Here is a 17,685-nt window from a genome sequence, read left to right on the forward strand (position 1 = left end):
CCCAGGACTTGCTCAAGCTGAAGTTTTAATATCACAAAGGATAGACTCAAAAACCTCACTGTGCAGCTGTTTCCAGTGCTTGACTAACCTCACAGTAAAAAATTGTTTTCCTGTGACTTAATCTTGCCCATTGCCTCTTGACCTATTACTGGACACCACTGAGAAGAGTCTGGCTCCATCTTCATCCCTCACTTCACATGTTTATACACATTTATAACATCCCCCCCGAGCCTTCTCTTCTCCAGGCAGAGCACAGCCTCTCCTTGTGTAGGAGGTATTCCATTCCCTTCGTGAACATTGTAACTGTTAACTATCTAATGTTCAAGTACCATAGTTATATAAAGTTCTGATTGACTGTGCAGTATTTTCAGAAGAAAATTTGCCCTTTTTTAAAATGTAGCCTTTTTTGTAAATGGGGAAAGGAAATAATTAGATATAGACGCACACTTGATGGTTGATGCTGCCTTTTCTTTTTTCTGTGTTTTTCTTTGCTGTTTATAAACTTCTGTTAGACATCCTTTGAGCTACTTGCTCTGATAGACACAGAAACCTGCTCTGGATATGTTTGGAGGGAGATTACTGGCTTGGTATCTGTTCCCCACTGATTAATATGCAGAAAATAATCATTTTGGTGCCCATTTCAGAATTAATTTCAGTTTTGTATATTGGATTTTTAAAATTGATAATTTCTTGGGTTTTTTGAAAGGCTGAAGAGTTGTTTAGTATCATTTCTATATGACTGAACTGGTAGCTAAAACCAATTAGAGACTTAATACTGTGTTAAAGTATGTTTTAATGCAGTTGAACTCGCTGCTGCAGAACTTCGCTACTGTCTAGCTTGCATCTGAAAGAGTTACTTCAAAAGTAGAACTCAGCATGTATTTGAAACCTATTTTTTCTGGAAATAGGATCAATTATAATGATATGAGTGCATGTAAAACATTCAGGTCAATTATTTTTTTATTAGAATAGTGATTTCTGCTCATGAGCTGGAGTCTGTAGGTTCCTCTATAAATCTGAAGTGTCTGCTTTTAAATTTTCTTTTTCAATTTTGAAAAAAAAGCCCTCGCTTTGTATTCATGTGTCAAAAGTTAGATAGCACTACTTTGATTCTCCTTCCACTTACTGATAAGTTCTCTATTGCAGTAGTCAGGAATTTCAGGATAACCAATAAAATCTAGTGATCTGAATCTTTTTACCTTGCCATGTTTTCTTCTTCTATTATGTTGTTCCTTGCTCTTACCTAGAAGAGAGTGGACTGTAAAGGAATAGGCAAGTGAAAGATGTAGCTAATTTAAGAGCTTCTGAGCACTAGCTACATTTGGAGACAAAAATTCTGTGCAAAGCAGCCTGAAATTATAATTGCCGTGATCTATGTGTGTGTTGGAAGTGAAAACTCCATTAAACTCTAGTGTCAAAGTAATGCCAAAATATCGCTGAATGCAGTCCAGTTCAAGTCTGACAATGGTGTGTTCAGGAAACAATCAATACCCCTAATAATAACAAGAAGAAACAAGAACTCATTCAGTGCTGTAAATTCCAGTAAACTTTGCTACTGATCAGCACTGAGTTAGTGCCTCTTTTTTAATTACTGTTACTTCATTGCTAGAATATTTGTTTCATGCTTTCAAGGCTGCTTTGGCTGAACAACTGTTCTCTGAACCTATTGGATTTAGTTTTCCATTACTTCCTTGAGTTCAGTATACTCTCTTTTTGGAAAGTGAGAATAGAGGAACATTTTATATTCAGAAGGATGAAAGTTTTCATTAAATCTGTCATGATAACAGTATAGGGACATGTATGGTTTCTCAAATGTTTCAAAGCACAGTGTGAAAATTCAGCCTGGTTTCAAATAGAGAGTTGTTTTTTCCTTTCTTTGCTGGCATGTTCATCAGGTATAGATTCATTTCCAGACAACTCTGTAATGTTCTGCTCTGAAGATGTTTGCTGTGCTGTTCTTGGTTTCTTTGGCCATCAGCCTCTGCCCCTTGAATTTTTTTTTTTAACTTGAAGATTCAGACATCCACATTACTATGCCATTCATCAGTATTTCTCATTTGGGAAGGTATGGAACATGTTGCCCATGACTTGGAGCCATCCCAAACTGCTGCCTTTTCTTTAGAGCTGGGGTCTTAAGAGTATTGCAGAAGTGCACACTGCACTGCTCCACTGTGGCCAGATACCCTGGCTGAGACACATGGGCCAATCCCATCCGAAGTTATTTCTGCCTGCATCCTTCTGGAGAGATTATGCCTTTAAGTCAACTTACTGTGTATTGCTGAGGGTCTCCTTACTCCCACATGATCCAGCCACATCTGCCTTTGCCCTTGCATGGGCAGAAGAGAGAGGAAGGTGAGAAGTGGATTGTTGGCTGACGTAGTGGGATTGTAGTAAGGCTTTGGAGGCAGCAGGAAGACAGTTTGACACATAACTGGAGACAAAAAGATGCAGCTGTTTGGACTAGAACCTAAGAAATGCATGTTGGGAAAAAGGTGCTAGATTTTTTTATAAATGTTTTATTAAGTGTTTAATGAGTATTGGCCTTTTAAAAAGAAAGGGCTGAAGTATGTGAGCCTGGGTTAAAAATAGCATAGAATTTCAGTCCATTTCAGGGGGTCCCATTTTCATAATTTGACATGGAAAGTAAATTTTTTTCTCTAATATACACAAACTTTCCTTCTTTATTTTTTAAACATCTGCATTACCTGCTTCTTACCTTTGCATAAAGACTGCATTTTGTGAAGTCATGTTGCAGTTTGTGCAGGTGTACGTGAGTTAGCTTGTGTGTAGTTCATTTGTGTACTGGCAATTTAAGGTACGAACTTGCTGGGGATTGAGACTGTTGCATTTGTGACTGAAGCTTTCATACTCAGCATCATAGGAGCTGTGCAGTCTTGTCAAGAACTGCTGCAGCGTGGCTCTCGTCTCCCAGAGCTCTGCTTGTGCTAGATTCTGACGTATTTGCAGGAGGTCCTGCTCCAGCTGAACTCAGTGATGCCAGCAAGGTAGTTACTCTGACACCTAATTTTGCAAATAAATTTTTTTTCACTGCCAAAGCCAGTAGAGTTTGGGTTTCTCCGAATAGTAAAATAGGCATAGTCTGATTGAAAGGAGAAATTCAGTGTTGCTTATTTGGCAATGAATGAGATGATGATGCTGAAAGTTGCAGGCAGTTATTGTCTGAAATGTGCTAGATTTGTCCAGTGTCAAATTGAAGTTCTTCTCTGTGTGCCTATATGTAATTTTGTTATTAGCTGACTGGATTTGTGCTAACAGACTTGATGGTATTTGCTGTAAATGAGATTAATAAAAGTCTCCACAAACAGATAATCTTGTTCTTCAGGTTGAGCTCCCACCTCCTGATCTTGGCCCAAGCTCTGCTCTAAATCAGACACTTAACTTGCTACGGGAGGTCCTGGCATCTCATGACTCATCTGTTATTCCACTGGATGCCCGTCAGGCTGACTTTGTGCAGGTACAGGAATGTTTTACTGCTTTATGTGTTTGAAGAGGAGGGAGAGGGGCGAAAAAAGAATGTGTAAGTTAGTTTCAGTGCACAAAGGTAGATGGAACATTAATCTTTTTGTCTGGTCCCATTTTGGAGCTCTCTGTCAAACCAGAGTTTGTAATGTGCATAACAGGGTGACTAACAAAATGGATAATTACAGTTGAGTATGGAGTGCTACTCTTAACACAATATCTAAATTCTGTTATCCAATTACTACTCCATTAAGTAAATACACCCTCAAGATTGCACAATTACCAATTATCTAATCTGGGTTATTCTTCCTCCTGCTAGGCTGGAATCTGTTCTTCTCAGGTTTTTATACTTTCCCCATCACTGTGGTAGGTGATCACCTGCTGACAAATCCGGTAGAAAACTGCTTTCACAGTTGGAAACTCTCATTCCTCTTTATTCTGCTTTGGGGAATAAATATGCGATAGAGACAGAATGAGGTTAGAAGCCTCATGTGACATGATTTCCTCCCTCCTCTCCCTCTTTTCTGTGTGTTTGCTATTTTAGGTCCTGTCGTGTGTGCTAGATCCCTTGTTACAGATGTGTACTATGTCTGCTAGTAATTTGGGCACAGCTGATATGGCAACCTACATGGTAAATTCACTTTACATGATGAAGACTACTCTGGCTCTCTTTGAATTCACTGACAAACGTCTAGAAATGTTGCAGTTTCAGGTAAGCTTTATCAGCCCCAAAAGAAAATGAACTTACTACTGATTTTTAGACACTGTAAGTTGTGAACATATTTATCTTAAAATGAACCGAAAGCCAACATTGTCAAAACTGGGGAAGTGGAATGAGGGCTTATTATCAGAGACCATGAGCAGATAACATCTTTCATTTTAAACAGACAAAAAAAATGATTAAAATACTTGGTTTAGTTTGGTTAATTACAGATAAACCCAGACCAGTGAACGTTTTCATTAGCCGAATCATTTTAATATTTATCTGCAAACTGTATGAGAAGAAGCAAATGGAAATTGAAAGCTCAGTCGAATGGCTGACTGTATTCCATCATACAATTAGTACTAGATCATCATCTATTTTGTGCTAGAATATTGTGTAGCTGAAGTTACTGCTTCAGTCCTGCTTTATGCCTCTCTTTTCTCATTTGTTTGGTTTCCCCTCACATCCCGGGATAATAATTCACGTGTGGTACAATTTTGAAATGGAAGTGAAAAGGTAGAAACCGTTGACTTACAAAAACTTGGCCACTGCCCATTTTTATTTTGCTGCATTAATATGTCTGCAGTATATCTCAGGAGAACCTTTGGAGCTAGGGGGCTTGAAAAAAGTTTCAAATTCTTATTTGAAAGGATCAGCAAGAACTGGCTGTGAGCCATTTTTCACTTTCTACTCCTAATCAGAATTTCTAGCACCTTTTAGCTCTGAAACAAACAAACAGAAAACCTCACCAAACTGTCTAGGGTATTTCTAATTTCTTTTATCAGAGTTCCTTTCACAGTAAATGTTGCAATTGATTTATTCTTAAAAAAAAAAGCAGTAGAGCTGAAGCTTACACATTTTATACCATTTACTTTCTTCAAACATTTTACAAATACAGAAACGGACTGAAAAAAAATCTTTAAGATTATACATAAGTAGGTTATTCAAGTGGAGTTAGAATGGCATATTTAATAGGGGAAACATTTTTCATACAAAAAGAACTCACTAAGACAGTTAAAAACTCCAAATTGAAATATTAAGATTTCCCTTCTGATTTAAAAAGGGAAGTGTGTTCTTCTAAACAATTTTAGGAAGTGAAAAAGTGAGCTCTTTTAGTATCGCACAAAAGAGTCTAACATTTTACTAGACTTAAGTATATTATAATTTTGTTTCTTTTCTTTAGGATTGGAAGAAAAAATTTTGGGGTAGTTATCTGTAAAAATGAAGTAATAATGTATATATACCCAAATGTCTTTCTGAGACAGCTCAAACTGAAAAATGGTTGCTGCTGCTGTGACTATATTTAGGGATTAGGTTTTCCTAAGGAAAGATTATATTAAGAATGTAAAGATAATATGAGAATGTAAAATACTTTTGCAAGTTTTTTCATATGAAGATAATTAAAACAAAGTGGATAACTGTAATTTCACTGTCTATTGTTCTTTCAGTTGACTTTTTTCAAATACGTGTTTATCAGTATTGAATTTAAAATCAATTCTGAGTATGATTTAGTTTCAGGTTTATTTTCCTTATGAAAGACTGTCACTTGTTTATTGTAGAACTGCCGTGTTATTGTCAGTATTTTCAATAAGAGTTGAATGATTTTTATTATATATTTTCAAAGAAGTGTATCAAAATAAAATTATATAGGAATTTTACAATCTTCATTTTTGGTGGTGTTATATTTACAAATACCAAAAAAATAGATTACTTTATTAGTCAGACATGAAAGAATTCTCTGCATTTTTATTATTGGTTCCTTGTAATATGAGATATGTAAATGGATAAAATAATTATCCTCTATGTATTTGTAGTATTTCCTTGTTTGTTGATCACTCTCCTTATTTTTGGGTTTTTTCCTTACTTGTGTTTCTAGACCTTTTAACCCCAGAACTTATTGCATTTAATATTCTCACACACTCTCTATAAATACCTTATGCTTACCATTTCAGATCGAAGCTCATTTAGATACACTCATAAATGAGCAAGCTTCCTACGTGCTAACGAGAGCTGGTCTGAGTTACATTTATAATGCTCTGCAGCAGCACAAACCAGAACAGGTGAGCTTACAGAATTTACATGTTGAGGGAGTACCACACACTTGCCTACTAGTAGAATTTTGGCACTAATGTTTTTGCAAATTAAGCTTCCTCTGAAAGCAAAGGTTCTGTAATGTTGAGTTTTCACATGGGGCCAGGACTATTAGATGCAGGCACCTTGCAGCTACAGGTTTTTTTTACTGTGTGTTCAGCAGGCCTAGCAGGATTGGTGTGCAGCAGTCCTGTACTGCTTGTCTGGTGCACACTTTGTCTGAACACCAGCACTCCCGTGGCACCTAGGACATGTTAGACCTGCTGTGTATGTAAGCAGCATTCAGCTTCTTCATTGCTTCCTGTGGCACCACGCATGGAGATATCCATAGATAGCTGCATGCCTTTGGTAATTGCTGCTTTTTTTCTTCTGTGGAAAACTGGCAGATGAGTTTAGTAGTAGTTTGAAATAGTTTCTTCTTTCGTCCTTATTTGTTGCTGTAGCTATTCTAGTACCAAGACAGTGAGATTCTCAAAGTGAAAACTTGAGATTTCTTAGAGGAGCTGAAAACTGGAATTCAGAGCTCACGCTCTCCCTTTCTTGTGAAGCACAGTTGCAATGTGGTAGGTGTTAATACAGCCCTTCTTCCCTTCAGCTGTGCCTGTGTCCTTTTGTGATCTTTTGTAGAAGTGAAAAACAGTGTTTTCTGGAGAAAACAGAACTCTATTGGAGAGCTTTATGTTGTTTCTTCAGCTAATAATTTTGCATAAAGTGCCCAGATTCAACAGATTTTTATGTATAAAGATGAATAAATAAATGTATAAATAATCTGATTAATATCGCAACTTAGTTTTCTATTCATGAGTCTATCTCCTGTTTTAAAACCAATTTCAAGTTGACTAGGGCAGGTTGTTAATGGGATGTAGCAATTTTCATTTCTATCTGTACAGCTGTCTGGCTGCAGGGGTGATGTTGTCGCAGAATTTGCTAGGGGGTTAGACACCATTTGTGCATTGTGCTGCCATACCAGCACAGAAGGTTTACTGGGAAGCAGGTCTGAATTCTTCACAGTCCAAGAACAGATAGATAAAGTTGTTGTCTCATAAATCCGGATTACCAAGGGGATGCAGCCAGTTTGCAGTTCAGTTTTTATTCTCGATATTGTGGAAGGCTATTTTTGGCTTTATTTAATGATGAAGGAAGGAAAAGATTGGAAAGGACATATTAAGAATTCTATATTCTCAGCTTTTAATGTAAGGCAGTGGTAGAATACAAATGAGCTGTTAACAGCCTTTCAGTACTGAAATGGTGATAGTTTCCAAACATTTAAGATCCTATAGCAGGACCAAATAAAAATAAACTACTAAATTGATTGTAGACTGTATTATTTATCTTTTTCTATATGCTAGTATGATCTTTTTTTATCGTCCCTGTTTGATTATTGATTCTTAGGGTCCTCTTTCCAATTTGTCAAGTATGGATTCCGTGTCCCTGAAGGTTGCAATGGTAAGCATTTATAACTTTCATACGGTGGTGACGCTGTGACATGGTAAAGAATACTGTTAATTATATGATTAGAAGATATTCATCTGTAGTAGAAGATACTCATCTAATCAGTCCTACTCTTTAAGAATAGCTGAATTACATGTCTGGGAATACTTTCTTCGTTTGTAGTGATTTGACTACTTGAAGTAATAAATACATAAATTATTTCTGAAGGGGTAGTAATAGAATATTATTTTCTAGGCCTTGAGAAGCAGATCTTTACTTACAAGAATTCTGTCCCATGAGTCATCTTAAATTGCTAAAAGCAAATACTTAGCTCTAATTAGTTTTAATCACCAAAGTTTCTTTTTTTGCCTCTATGCTTTGAAATACAGGTTCTGCTATAATTTATAATCTTAGTCCTAAGGCTTTGATTTTATGCAAATAGTTCAGCGCTTTACTCAGAAGTTAGATTCTGGGTGTATGTCACAGTTATGGGTTTTTTAAGTTGAAAGCTACAATATATTTTAAAGCAAATTATCAGCTGATATTTTTTCTTAGAGCGTGTGTCTCTATTTTGCATAGAGATAGCAGTATCACAGTTCAGTAGGCAATAATGTATAATCTCTCACTCTTCTTGCTTAGCCAAGTTTAGCTTTATTCTAAAAGTTTAACTGTCAAGGCCTCCTCATACAGCAGTGTATGTACACACCCATGGAAAAAAAGGGGATTTTTAAAAGGTTTTTAAAAAAACTTGCGTGTTGAATGCATCCCAATTATGACAGTGTAACCCATTTTTTTTTGTTCAGGATTTAAAACAGCAATTCCCAAACTGATTGTATGCACAGAGCTCTGGCACAGAGCACTCAGTGGTTTACTCAGATCAGTATGCATTCTTATTAGCATGCATTCTTATTAAAACTTATAAATTTTACATTTAAAATACCTTCTATTTATCATGGTCTTGTAGACCAACAGCAAATTTAAAGGCTGCATCTTGGGGACCTTCTCTAAATTATACATGTGTAACACTATTATCTAGAGTGGTACATAATAATTTCCCTTGAATAGTTAAGAGAAGAATCCAGCTGTTTTATTTTGTTCATTACTTAACATCAGCTTCTGTGAACACACTTTAACTTTGATTTCAGCCAAGTATGCTGAAATCAAACCCACGTAAATCCCATTCATCAACCTAATCTATTGGCTTCTCAGCATTTAAACCAGGGTTTAAGTTTTCCAGGACCCAGCCTTTTAAGTTATTCATACGTGCTTTGCTAGTGCGGTGCTTGTTAAGTCCATACTCAGCAAAAGCTCCCTTGCATTCCAAACAAGGACAGAAAACCCCAAAAAATTCATTTGTAAGAACTGTGACTTCATTACTCATTTTTGCCTATGTTTTAAATGATGGATGGATGTAGGTTTTAGGATTTACCACCTTGAGAATATTCATTCAGTGAACAAGTGAACAGGAAGGTCGCCATCATTAGATAAATTTACTTAGGGCCTTGTCTTAGTGAGTAATTCCAAGGATGGAGATTAGACAGGTTTTTTGGATAGTCTGATCAATGTTTGATGACATTCCTGATGAGAATTTTTCTTCTCACTATCTAATTAAAATGCTTCTTAGTGTAGTATGTGTTCAATATTCCTTGTGTTTTCAGCTGTAAGACCTGGTTTCATCTTCTCAGTAGTCACCATTTGACTGCACAGTCACAGAATGTTTTGGGTTGGAACAGACCTTAAGGACCATCTTGTTCCAGCCTTCCTGCCATCTACTTTTCACTAGACCAGGTTGCTCAAAAACCCATCCAGCCTGGCCTTGAACAATGCCAGGAATTGGGCAGCCACAATTTTTCTGATTGACTGTTGAAGATGGAGGGAATGTTTTTTCTTAGAATCAAAGCACTGCTCTTCTTTTCACTATATTCTGTGAGAAAGAGAAGTAGGCTTAGAAGCAGTTCAAGAAGCCTGAAGTGGGTGATTTGCTCTTTGTTTTTCCCAGCTAAGTAGTGACTCCCTGCCAAAAAGTAAAAAGAAAACATGCAAAAAGAATCAAGCGACATGTCTAATTTGGGCAGAGTAGATAGTAGATAGCTCCGAAGCTGTCTTGTATTCCCTCTGCATTGAATAGACTCAGTGTGATCTTCAGTGTAGTAAGTACCTGCACCAGCTGCATAGGAAGCTTAGATGCATAATTGCAGAAGCTGGATTCTCATTATTTGCTCTCCACTCATATTCCTCAGAGTCAGAAACAGAATTTTGGTGGTAGAGGTGCTGAAGTCAATCAAACTTATTTTGGACTATTAAGTTCTGTCTTTTAATGTAATCAGAGATGTTTTCAGAAATTGTGTTTTTACCTATTTTCACGTAATAGCAAGGTGTTAATATGTTCATCTCGTATTCTCTTCTCGAAGGCTCAGTTTGATCGCTATCTCTCTGCTCCAGATAGTCTGTTAATGTCACAGCTGAATTTCCTTCTGAGTGCCACTGTGAAGTAAGTACCTTGCCTCTGAATTTCTCTTATGCCTAAATAGTGATTACAACGATGAATTTGGTTTTAGTGAATCATGATGAGAATTCAAGTTACCAGCTGTGATGATATCAGCATCCTTCAAGTCACAATTCAGTTTTGTTCTGAGTCTCCTCTTTTTGAACAAGCAGTGAGGAGTATCTAGTTCTGTAACTTTCTGAAGTAGTTACCCCTGATTTAAGAGACACCATCAAGATGAATTACATTAATCTATTTTGAACATGTTCTGCTGTGTCAGCGATTTTTTGTCAACTTAGTTGTAAATTTTTTTAGAACTATTTTGTAAACTTTCCAAAGACAGGCAAAATATATAATTCTCCAAAATTTCTTTTATCCCCACTGCTTTGTCAGTTCTAGAATTTTCACCTTTGTTGTCTTCTGCTGTAGAATATTGGCATTTTGTCTCACTGAATATTTTGCTGAGATTACTTTTCACCTAATGCATTTTTTTTAGAGATTTCTTCTTTGAAGTATGGAAGTAAGAACTTTATTATTTATCTCTTAACTTGTTTTTTGAATATAACTGAACCCTAAGGCTAGGGAAAGTGCCACGAATTTCTTTCCAATTAAATGTGAACCACATGAAGACTTTCTATAGTACTTAAACTCAGGGAATTATATGTTGCACTGATCAAAAACTTTCCTTGACATTATTTTTCACACTTTAGTGAAGAATGCAGGTAACCAAATATACCAGAAACTGATACAAGCACATTTTACATAATGCAACAGTATTTGGAGTTTCATTACTAGTACTTGTCCTCAGTGGGGTTGTATTACAGCATCCTGCAATTAAAATGATGTGTCAAGGGAAAAGTAATTATTGTTGGGAATTGACTAGAGCAGTTTGGTTGGAAGGGACCTACAACAATCAGCTGTTCCAGCTGCCAGGTTCTCATGCTGCACTGCTCAGGATCTCCTCATCCAAAGACTTACAGTGTCACACCATACAGGTGAAGCATGCCTGGGCTTGCTGGGAATGCTGGTGCTTTTCAGGTGGCATTGGGTGTCTCTGCCAGATTTGCCATTCCCACAGCTCAGCTGGCAGAGCTGACCCTATTGTGGGGGAGCTCTACTCTCTGTACAGATCAGACAGGGTAGTTTGACCAGTAATGTCACTGAAACATCACAACTTCTACTTCTCAGTGTCAGGGCATTAAACCTGTATTTTAGCTCTTAATATATTTTCTTAAATGTAGGTCTATTTAAAAATTGTAATGATAATAAATGTGTATTTTGCAAGCCTAAACTTTACATTGCTATCACAGAGGCAGTTTTAAGAGGTAGACTCTATACCACCATAAAGACTATGGCACTGTGAAATTACTTGAACTTAATCAATCCTTCTGTCAGATGAACCAAGATAAACTGGTTATGTAGGCACTCTTAGCCTTATTCCATTGATAAGCTTTTTAAACCTCTCAGCACATTTGAAGCTGAATTCCTATTATCTTGCAGCAGTGGACAGTTGAGAGGCAAGAGGGAAGCCTTGTGTGAGGATGATTGCTATAGCTGCTTCAACTCAGCTACCATGCAGTAGTTTATTAATCTGTTATAATTAATACTATAGGTCAGGTTCTGCTTAGAATCAAAACAAAGTAAATAAATCAGCCCATTAGCCTTCAAACAACTAGCTTTAAATGCAAACAGTCCTTCTGGAATTAAAATGCCCATTTACAGAGATGCTTGTAGAATCACTGTCTTGATAGTCAATACTTTCAATAGTAAAAAAGCCTTGAAAATTCTGACTTTTCTCAAAATTCAAGCAAAACATATAACTAGTGCTATAGCTTTAATCCCTGCCTATAGTAATTGGGATTTTCAATTTTGAAGACATCTTTCCTGAAAACAGATAATTGAGAGCTCTCACCTATGAGGTCTTTGGTTCTCAGAATCAGACCACATGCTTTGATAAGGGACCTGTGTATTACATACTTATTGGCAATATAATTTTTAAGCTTTACAACTGTGAAGAACATTCCTACCAACATTACCAGTGCTTGCTCTTGTCTTTCAAATTCCTTTTCTCATTTAAAAAACCTTAAACTATGTATTCATATGGTGGTTGGTCCTGAAAAGCTCTTTTCATTCGTGTTGGATCACAGAAACTGAATGCTGAATTACTATTTTTAGCAAGTGCTGCCATTTGTGTTAGTAATAAATGTATCACGTTGTTATGGCAACTGAAATCCTAATGTACTGATTAATGACACTGACATTATTTGATTGAACAACACATGTGATTCTGTTCAGTCCTCTGAATATTTTAACGAACTTTTTTTATTTATTAATTTGGTGCGCTAGTTCTACACAAATTCAGTGTGCAATGCTTTCGTAAGATTGTCATGTTACAGTACCTTAGTGATCCCAGGCTGAGGTCAGAGACAGTTGTCTTGCCTGAACACCCTGAGTATATTTCCCTTATAATAGTGAGTTTGGATTTGCTATTATAAGGAAATCTTTTTTTCAGGTATTCTAATAACCTAGTAATACTGGCAGTTGATGCTATATATAAAAAAACTGGATACTCTGTGTCAGAATAAAATGCAGGCTTGGTCTTCTAATCTGCTTTCTCATAGCTTCTGTTCCTTAATGTTTCCTGTAAAGATGAAGACTCTTGTACTTGATCTTTGAAATTTCTTTAACTTATCAATTCCCAACAGTCTGTGAATTCAGCCTTGATTTTATTGGATGCAGTTTTGTTGCCTTTGTTTCTCTGCTGCATATTACAGCAGGGCTGAATCTGGATTTGTGGTTACCTTGGTTTCCTCAGCTTCTGCTGGAGTTCCCATTGCATGGGTTTGGCTGTAAAATAGTTGTAACTGCTGCTCCTAGTAGATAAAAATTCATCTGCTCCTGTAAGCACCATCACCATGATGATTAAAGTAAACTGATTCTATAGGCAATGTAAAATAAAATTATTAGGTTATCTTCAAAAAACATTAAACTTTCTAGTTAAATTAGCATTCAGTCTGTGTGCATTGTTATCATTTATCTCCAGAAAAATAACAGGACACAGACTTCATAGCATTGTTGGTAAAAGGTTTTGTTTTAAATCTCTGACCGCTATCACTAGTTTTTGTCTGACTATGGAATCATAATGGAATCTTGCTGTCAAGATAAAGCATATAGAATATATTTACTAGTAGATTTTTTAAAAGTGTGTATTTACAAAGGGCAGCAAGAAGCCACTGGAGGTAGAAGGTAGATCACTAAGTTTAACAGTCTTTTAAAAGACACAGGTGAGTTCAGGTGGGAAATTAAATCCTTCTATTAGTTTTTGCTTGATTGTAAAAATAAAGAAGCTCCTGTCTTGGTTATCAGGTCATATATGTGAGTTTATCTGTGTACAATACAACAAGAGAAAAAAGCCTTTTTTTTAAATGTTTATTTTTAATGTATGTCTTTAATTCCTTGTATGTAGTACAGTTATATTCTCTACAATTTGCAAATTATGTTACTTTGTTTTGGTTTTTAGAGAGCAGATAATAAAACAGTCAACAGAACTGGTCTGCAGAGCTTACAGTGAGTTATATGCAGCTGTGATGGATCCTTCAAATGAATACAAGGATCCAGAAACCATCCTGCACAGATCTCCTCATCAAGTTCAGGCACTCCTTTCATAGTCTTGCCTCCCCCAGATTTATCAGAATCCATAATTCTGTATTTCTTGAGTATTTGCATTGAATTATTTTTCTGCTTTGAATTTGGATGTGTAACTGTATAGTTAAAATATGTAGGAATGCAGTTTTTTCTTTAATCTGCTTGGCAGAAGTCTAGTCTTTCTTGTGTCTTTGAATACTTTCAATAGGCCAGAAATTAGAATATAGATTGAAAATTATTTTAATGTATTTCTCTGATGGAAGTGGACCTTGACAATGTGCAATCTCTTTGAAAAAGGAGAAAAGCTTTCTTCCTTGCTGTACATAATCCTTTCAACTACAAGTTTAACCAGTGTCTCTTATGACCTCAGCAATATTTTTATTTGCTCTATTGTCTGTTCTCTCATTCTTTTTCTCAGCCTGCCATCAGTAAACACTGATAACTGAAATTTTAGTACAACTGATACACTTTGAATGACTCATGCATCACTTTTGCAGCTCATAAATCATTTCAGAGTACTTGATGCTCTTTTGCAAATCCTGTTGATTAAATCTTTGAGGCAAAATTTGTGTGGTTTTTTGGCAATCTATTATCTGGTATTTTCTGTCAGAAAAAGAAATGTTTGAACTACTTGCTTGTATATAAACTGGGACTTAGTGCTTTAAATTATTTTTATAATTCTGTTTTACTAGAAGGATTTTGGTTTAGTGCAATTGTTTTCAGGAGGAATCCTTGTATCAGTTGAAACTTGCTGATCTCCTAAGGCTGGGACCAGTAACAGTGTAGGTTAGGAAAGTGATTTTCACAGCAGTATGGCCATTCTTCCCTCACATGTACATGATTTTTGTTTTGTTTGTTTTTATGTACAGAAAAAGTCCATCTGCTCTAGTACAAGTGTTTACACAGTTCATAATCCACCAAGAGATTTTCATGGTTTACATGATTTGAGATTTATGTGGGAGAGTTGGGGTGTGTAGATGTCCTAATCTGATGCATCGAGAGCCATAAATGAAGCTTTCCTGTTTTTTCCTCTGGTGCAAGCTGAAGCTTCCCTGTGTAGAAGCCCTGATATTAGAGTTATGATTTAGGGGACTTCTGCTTCCAGGAAAAGAGGAAAGTAAATAAGTGGGATATTTGTTCTCCATTTGGCCTTGTGATAATTATCTGAAAATTCCTTAAACAGTTATTTTTTTAGGAAAGTATTGTTAAAGAAAAACCTTCAGGAAACAAAATGTTAGTAAAAAGGATTTGTGACAAGTTTTTTTTGTTCATTTGTTTTTAAAGGATAATTTAAGCGAACTGTTTTGTTAGAAGCATTTAATTTTTTTTCTTCTCTTTGTTACTGTAGGAGTGCCAGAGTTATTACAGTTGCCTGAGTTTACTCTCACATTATATGTGGCTTATTTTATGTACATCAAGGGGGAGAGGAGCAGTCATTCATATTGAATAACTTATTTTACTTTTATTAGTAGTAATAGGCCACATATAAAATACATACTTGGTGGCAGCCAAGTCTGCAGCTTAGTATATGCTTGCAAAAGAGCAAGATATAAAGAGCAGCAGTAATACATTTTAGCCTCTTAGAAGACTCATTGCACAAAATGCATTCAGTGCACTCAGAAAGCAGCTTCTGTGGTAATGCCACAATAAAGCAATAGCTCCTTTTCCAAATGGGAGTAATTTGTTGGTATAGAAAGTGTAAGTGTCCCTGCAGTTCTTGGGCCAGGCATAAATCTTTCTGTAAATATGAATGTTAGATTTATTTTGTTTAAAATCTCTAGACCTGTAAAACAAAAAATTGTAGAAGCTTAGAAAAGCTCTAATGTAAAATTACCAGGTAAGGCTCTTTGTATTACTCAGATTTTGCATTGCCATAGTATACATTCAGGTGGCTGTTCATTGTTGTTTAATAATGTTAATATTGCTTAATATGCCTGTAATTATTATCTAATATATGGAAATTACATCAGCTGTGAAAGGACTATAAATTATCTTGAGATGAGCATACTCACAAGAGTGAACTTTTTCCTGAAATAACACTCAACATCAGTCTCCAGTAATCAGTAGCTTGCATGACGATTAGTAAGAAGTTGCTTCCTATCTTTGATTCCATGTAAAGACTTACTCATAATTTTGTCTTCTCTTGGTAAAAATGCAAAAGCTATGGAAGTTGTAATTTAGGAAAATTAAAGTCAGTCGCTAATTTTGGTCTGCGCAATTAAAATTAATGACCAATAGCCACAAATAAGAAAGGACATCAATAAAAATATTTGACTTATTGACTCTGTCTTCCATGTTGTTACTTTCTCTTACTTGCCTTCTTTCCTGAGTAGGAAGAAAATGTAATAAAATTATGACCTGCCTTTTCCATCTTGGCAGTTCTGACCCTTTTATTTTACAAATTCCCAGGATTTCCACACTAGGAACCTTGAAGCTGCAGTCCCCTGATTAGCTAGAGGACCCATAAGCATTGCAGTAAATTAAATCACTACGGGTGTTGGTATCTGGCCCATTTTCAGACCAGTTACTGCAGCTCTGACTTGAGTGTCCCATGCCTGAAGAGATGCTCCTGTGGCTGGGCTGGGTCAGTCCGCCCTTCTGCTGTTGGTCCTTATCACTTTTCCTGGAGGGACGTGGCTTTTCCTGGAGAGAGCAACTCCCTGCTCTGTGCTGGGCTGCGACTGGGGAGGGTGGGAAAAGAAGGGGTTTGCACAGCACCCATAGTCGGCAGCACTCCCTACGTGTGACACCCTGACAGCCCCGTTCTGAGAACAGATGTTTTGTCTGGTACAAACAGCACTTTCCTGGGAAGTGGGAGAGCTGGGTTCTGGACCAAAGGAGTTTGGAATCAATATATCCCATCTCCCTGGTGGGTACCCAGCCCTCTGACTGTTGTGTTACAGTATGAGATGGGGTAGGTCTGTTTCTTCTCTTTTGAATTCAGTAGCTGTGCATAAATGAGTGCAAAATATGCGAGGCAGGAGATGGAATAAGCAAGGAGGAGTTTGGCCCTGTGACACATACATAAGGGTTCTCTGAGACCTCAGAGGTCTGCATCTTCCTCCATCTGTTGCATCAGGACCTTACCTTTGATTCCAATACATGAATCCCTGAAACAGAATCAGGTTCCCAGGACTTTAATCACCCACAAAGTATCCAGTGAGCGGCAAGATACAGAGTTGGGCTTGGTTGGACCCAAGGTGGTTCATCTGTACCGCTGGCAATTCCTATGTGTTCACTCCAGCATGTACAATTTCCTCCTTTGTCCTTTATAAATGTACACATCACTGAGGAAATACAATATAAAAGTTATTTTAATTACAGCAAGCAAGCAGCAGCCCAGCCATAGTGATTTTTTGTTTTTTATTACAGGAAAAGAGAAGCTTGCAGAGGTTTGGAAAGGTGATAATCTGTTTTGCAGCATTTTAAAGTGCTCCTCCCTGTTCTCTAAGATTTATGACTCTAGCCCTGCATGTTGTCTGTTGGACTCAGCTGTAATTATTTTATTAATGTTTTGAAATATGTGTTGAGGGAAAATACTTTCAGAACTGCTAAACTTTTCCACTCGTTTAAAAAACTGTAACTGTTCTTTGATCCCTTTGCTTGGCTTGCTGAGTCACTTTGTGGGCAACCCAGGGGGTGGGACGCTTATAAAATTTTGAAAATTAAACAAAGAGGTCAGACATATTTCCATGAGCAAAACACACCCTCCAGAAAGGAACATGGGTGTGGGTTTATTTGAAATCTACTGCCACCTGCTTCTGAGGGAAAATGTGGGAAAGAGACATTTGCTTATGTCTGTTATGAGGACACCCATCCAAAACGGCCCGGGTACGGTTAGATGCTGCAA

At 36.8% G+C, this 17,685-nt stretch overlaps 1 protein-coding gene across 1 annotated transcript in view; it reads left to right on the plus strand.

Annotated features, from left to right (window-relative positions):
• Nucleotides 1–16,117, plus strand: part of COG6 (component of oligomeric golgi complex 6) — a 55,588-nt gene extending 39,471 nt beyond the window's left edge. The window contains exons 14-19 of the mRNA XM_014868879.2: nucleotides 3,344–3,475; nucleotides 4,025–4,192; nucleotides 6,136–6,243; nucleotides 7,667–7,720; nucleotides 10,117–10,196; nucleotides 13,711–16,117. Of these exons, the coding sequence (XP_014724365.1) occupies nucleotides 3,344–3,475; nucleotides 4,025–4,192; nucleotides 6,136–6,243; nucleotides 7,667–7,720; nucleotides 10,117–10,196; nucleotides 13,711–13,858 (690 nt within the window). The 3' untranslated portion in view covers nucleotides 13,859–16,117. The remainder of the gene's footprint in view (nucleotides 1–3,343; nucleotides 3,476–4,024; nucleotides 4,193–6,135; nucleotides 6,244–7,666; nucleotides 7,721–10,116; nucleotides 10,197–13,710) is intronic.
• The last annotated feature ends 1,568 nt before the right edge of the window (nucleotides 16,118–17,685 follow it).

Source organism: Sturnus vulgaris, chromosome 2, assembly GCF_052056855.1.
Source record: "Sturnus vulgaris isolate bStuVul1 chromosome 2, bStuVul1.hap1, whole genome shotgun sequence".
Lineage (NCBI taxonomy): Eukaryota > Metazoa > Chordata > Aves > Passeriformes > Sturnidae > Sturnus > Sturnus vulgaris.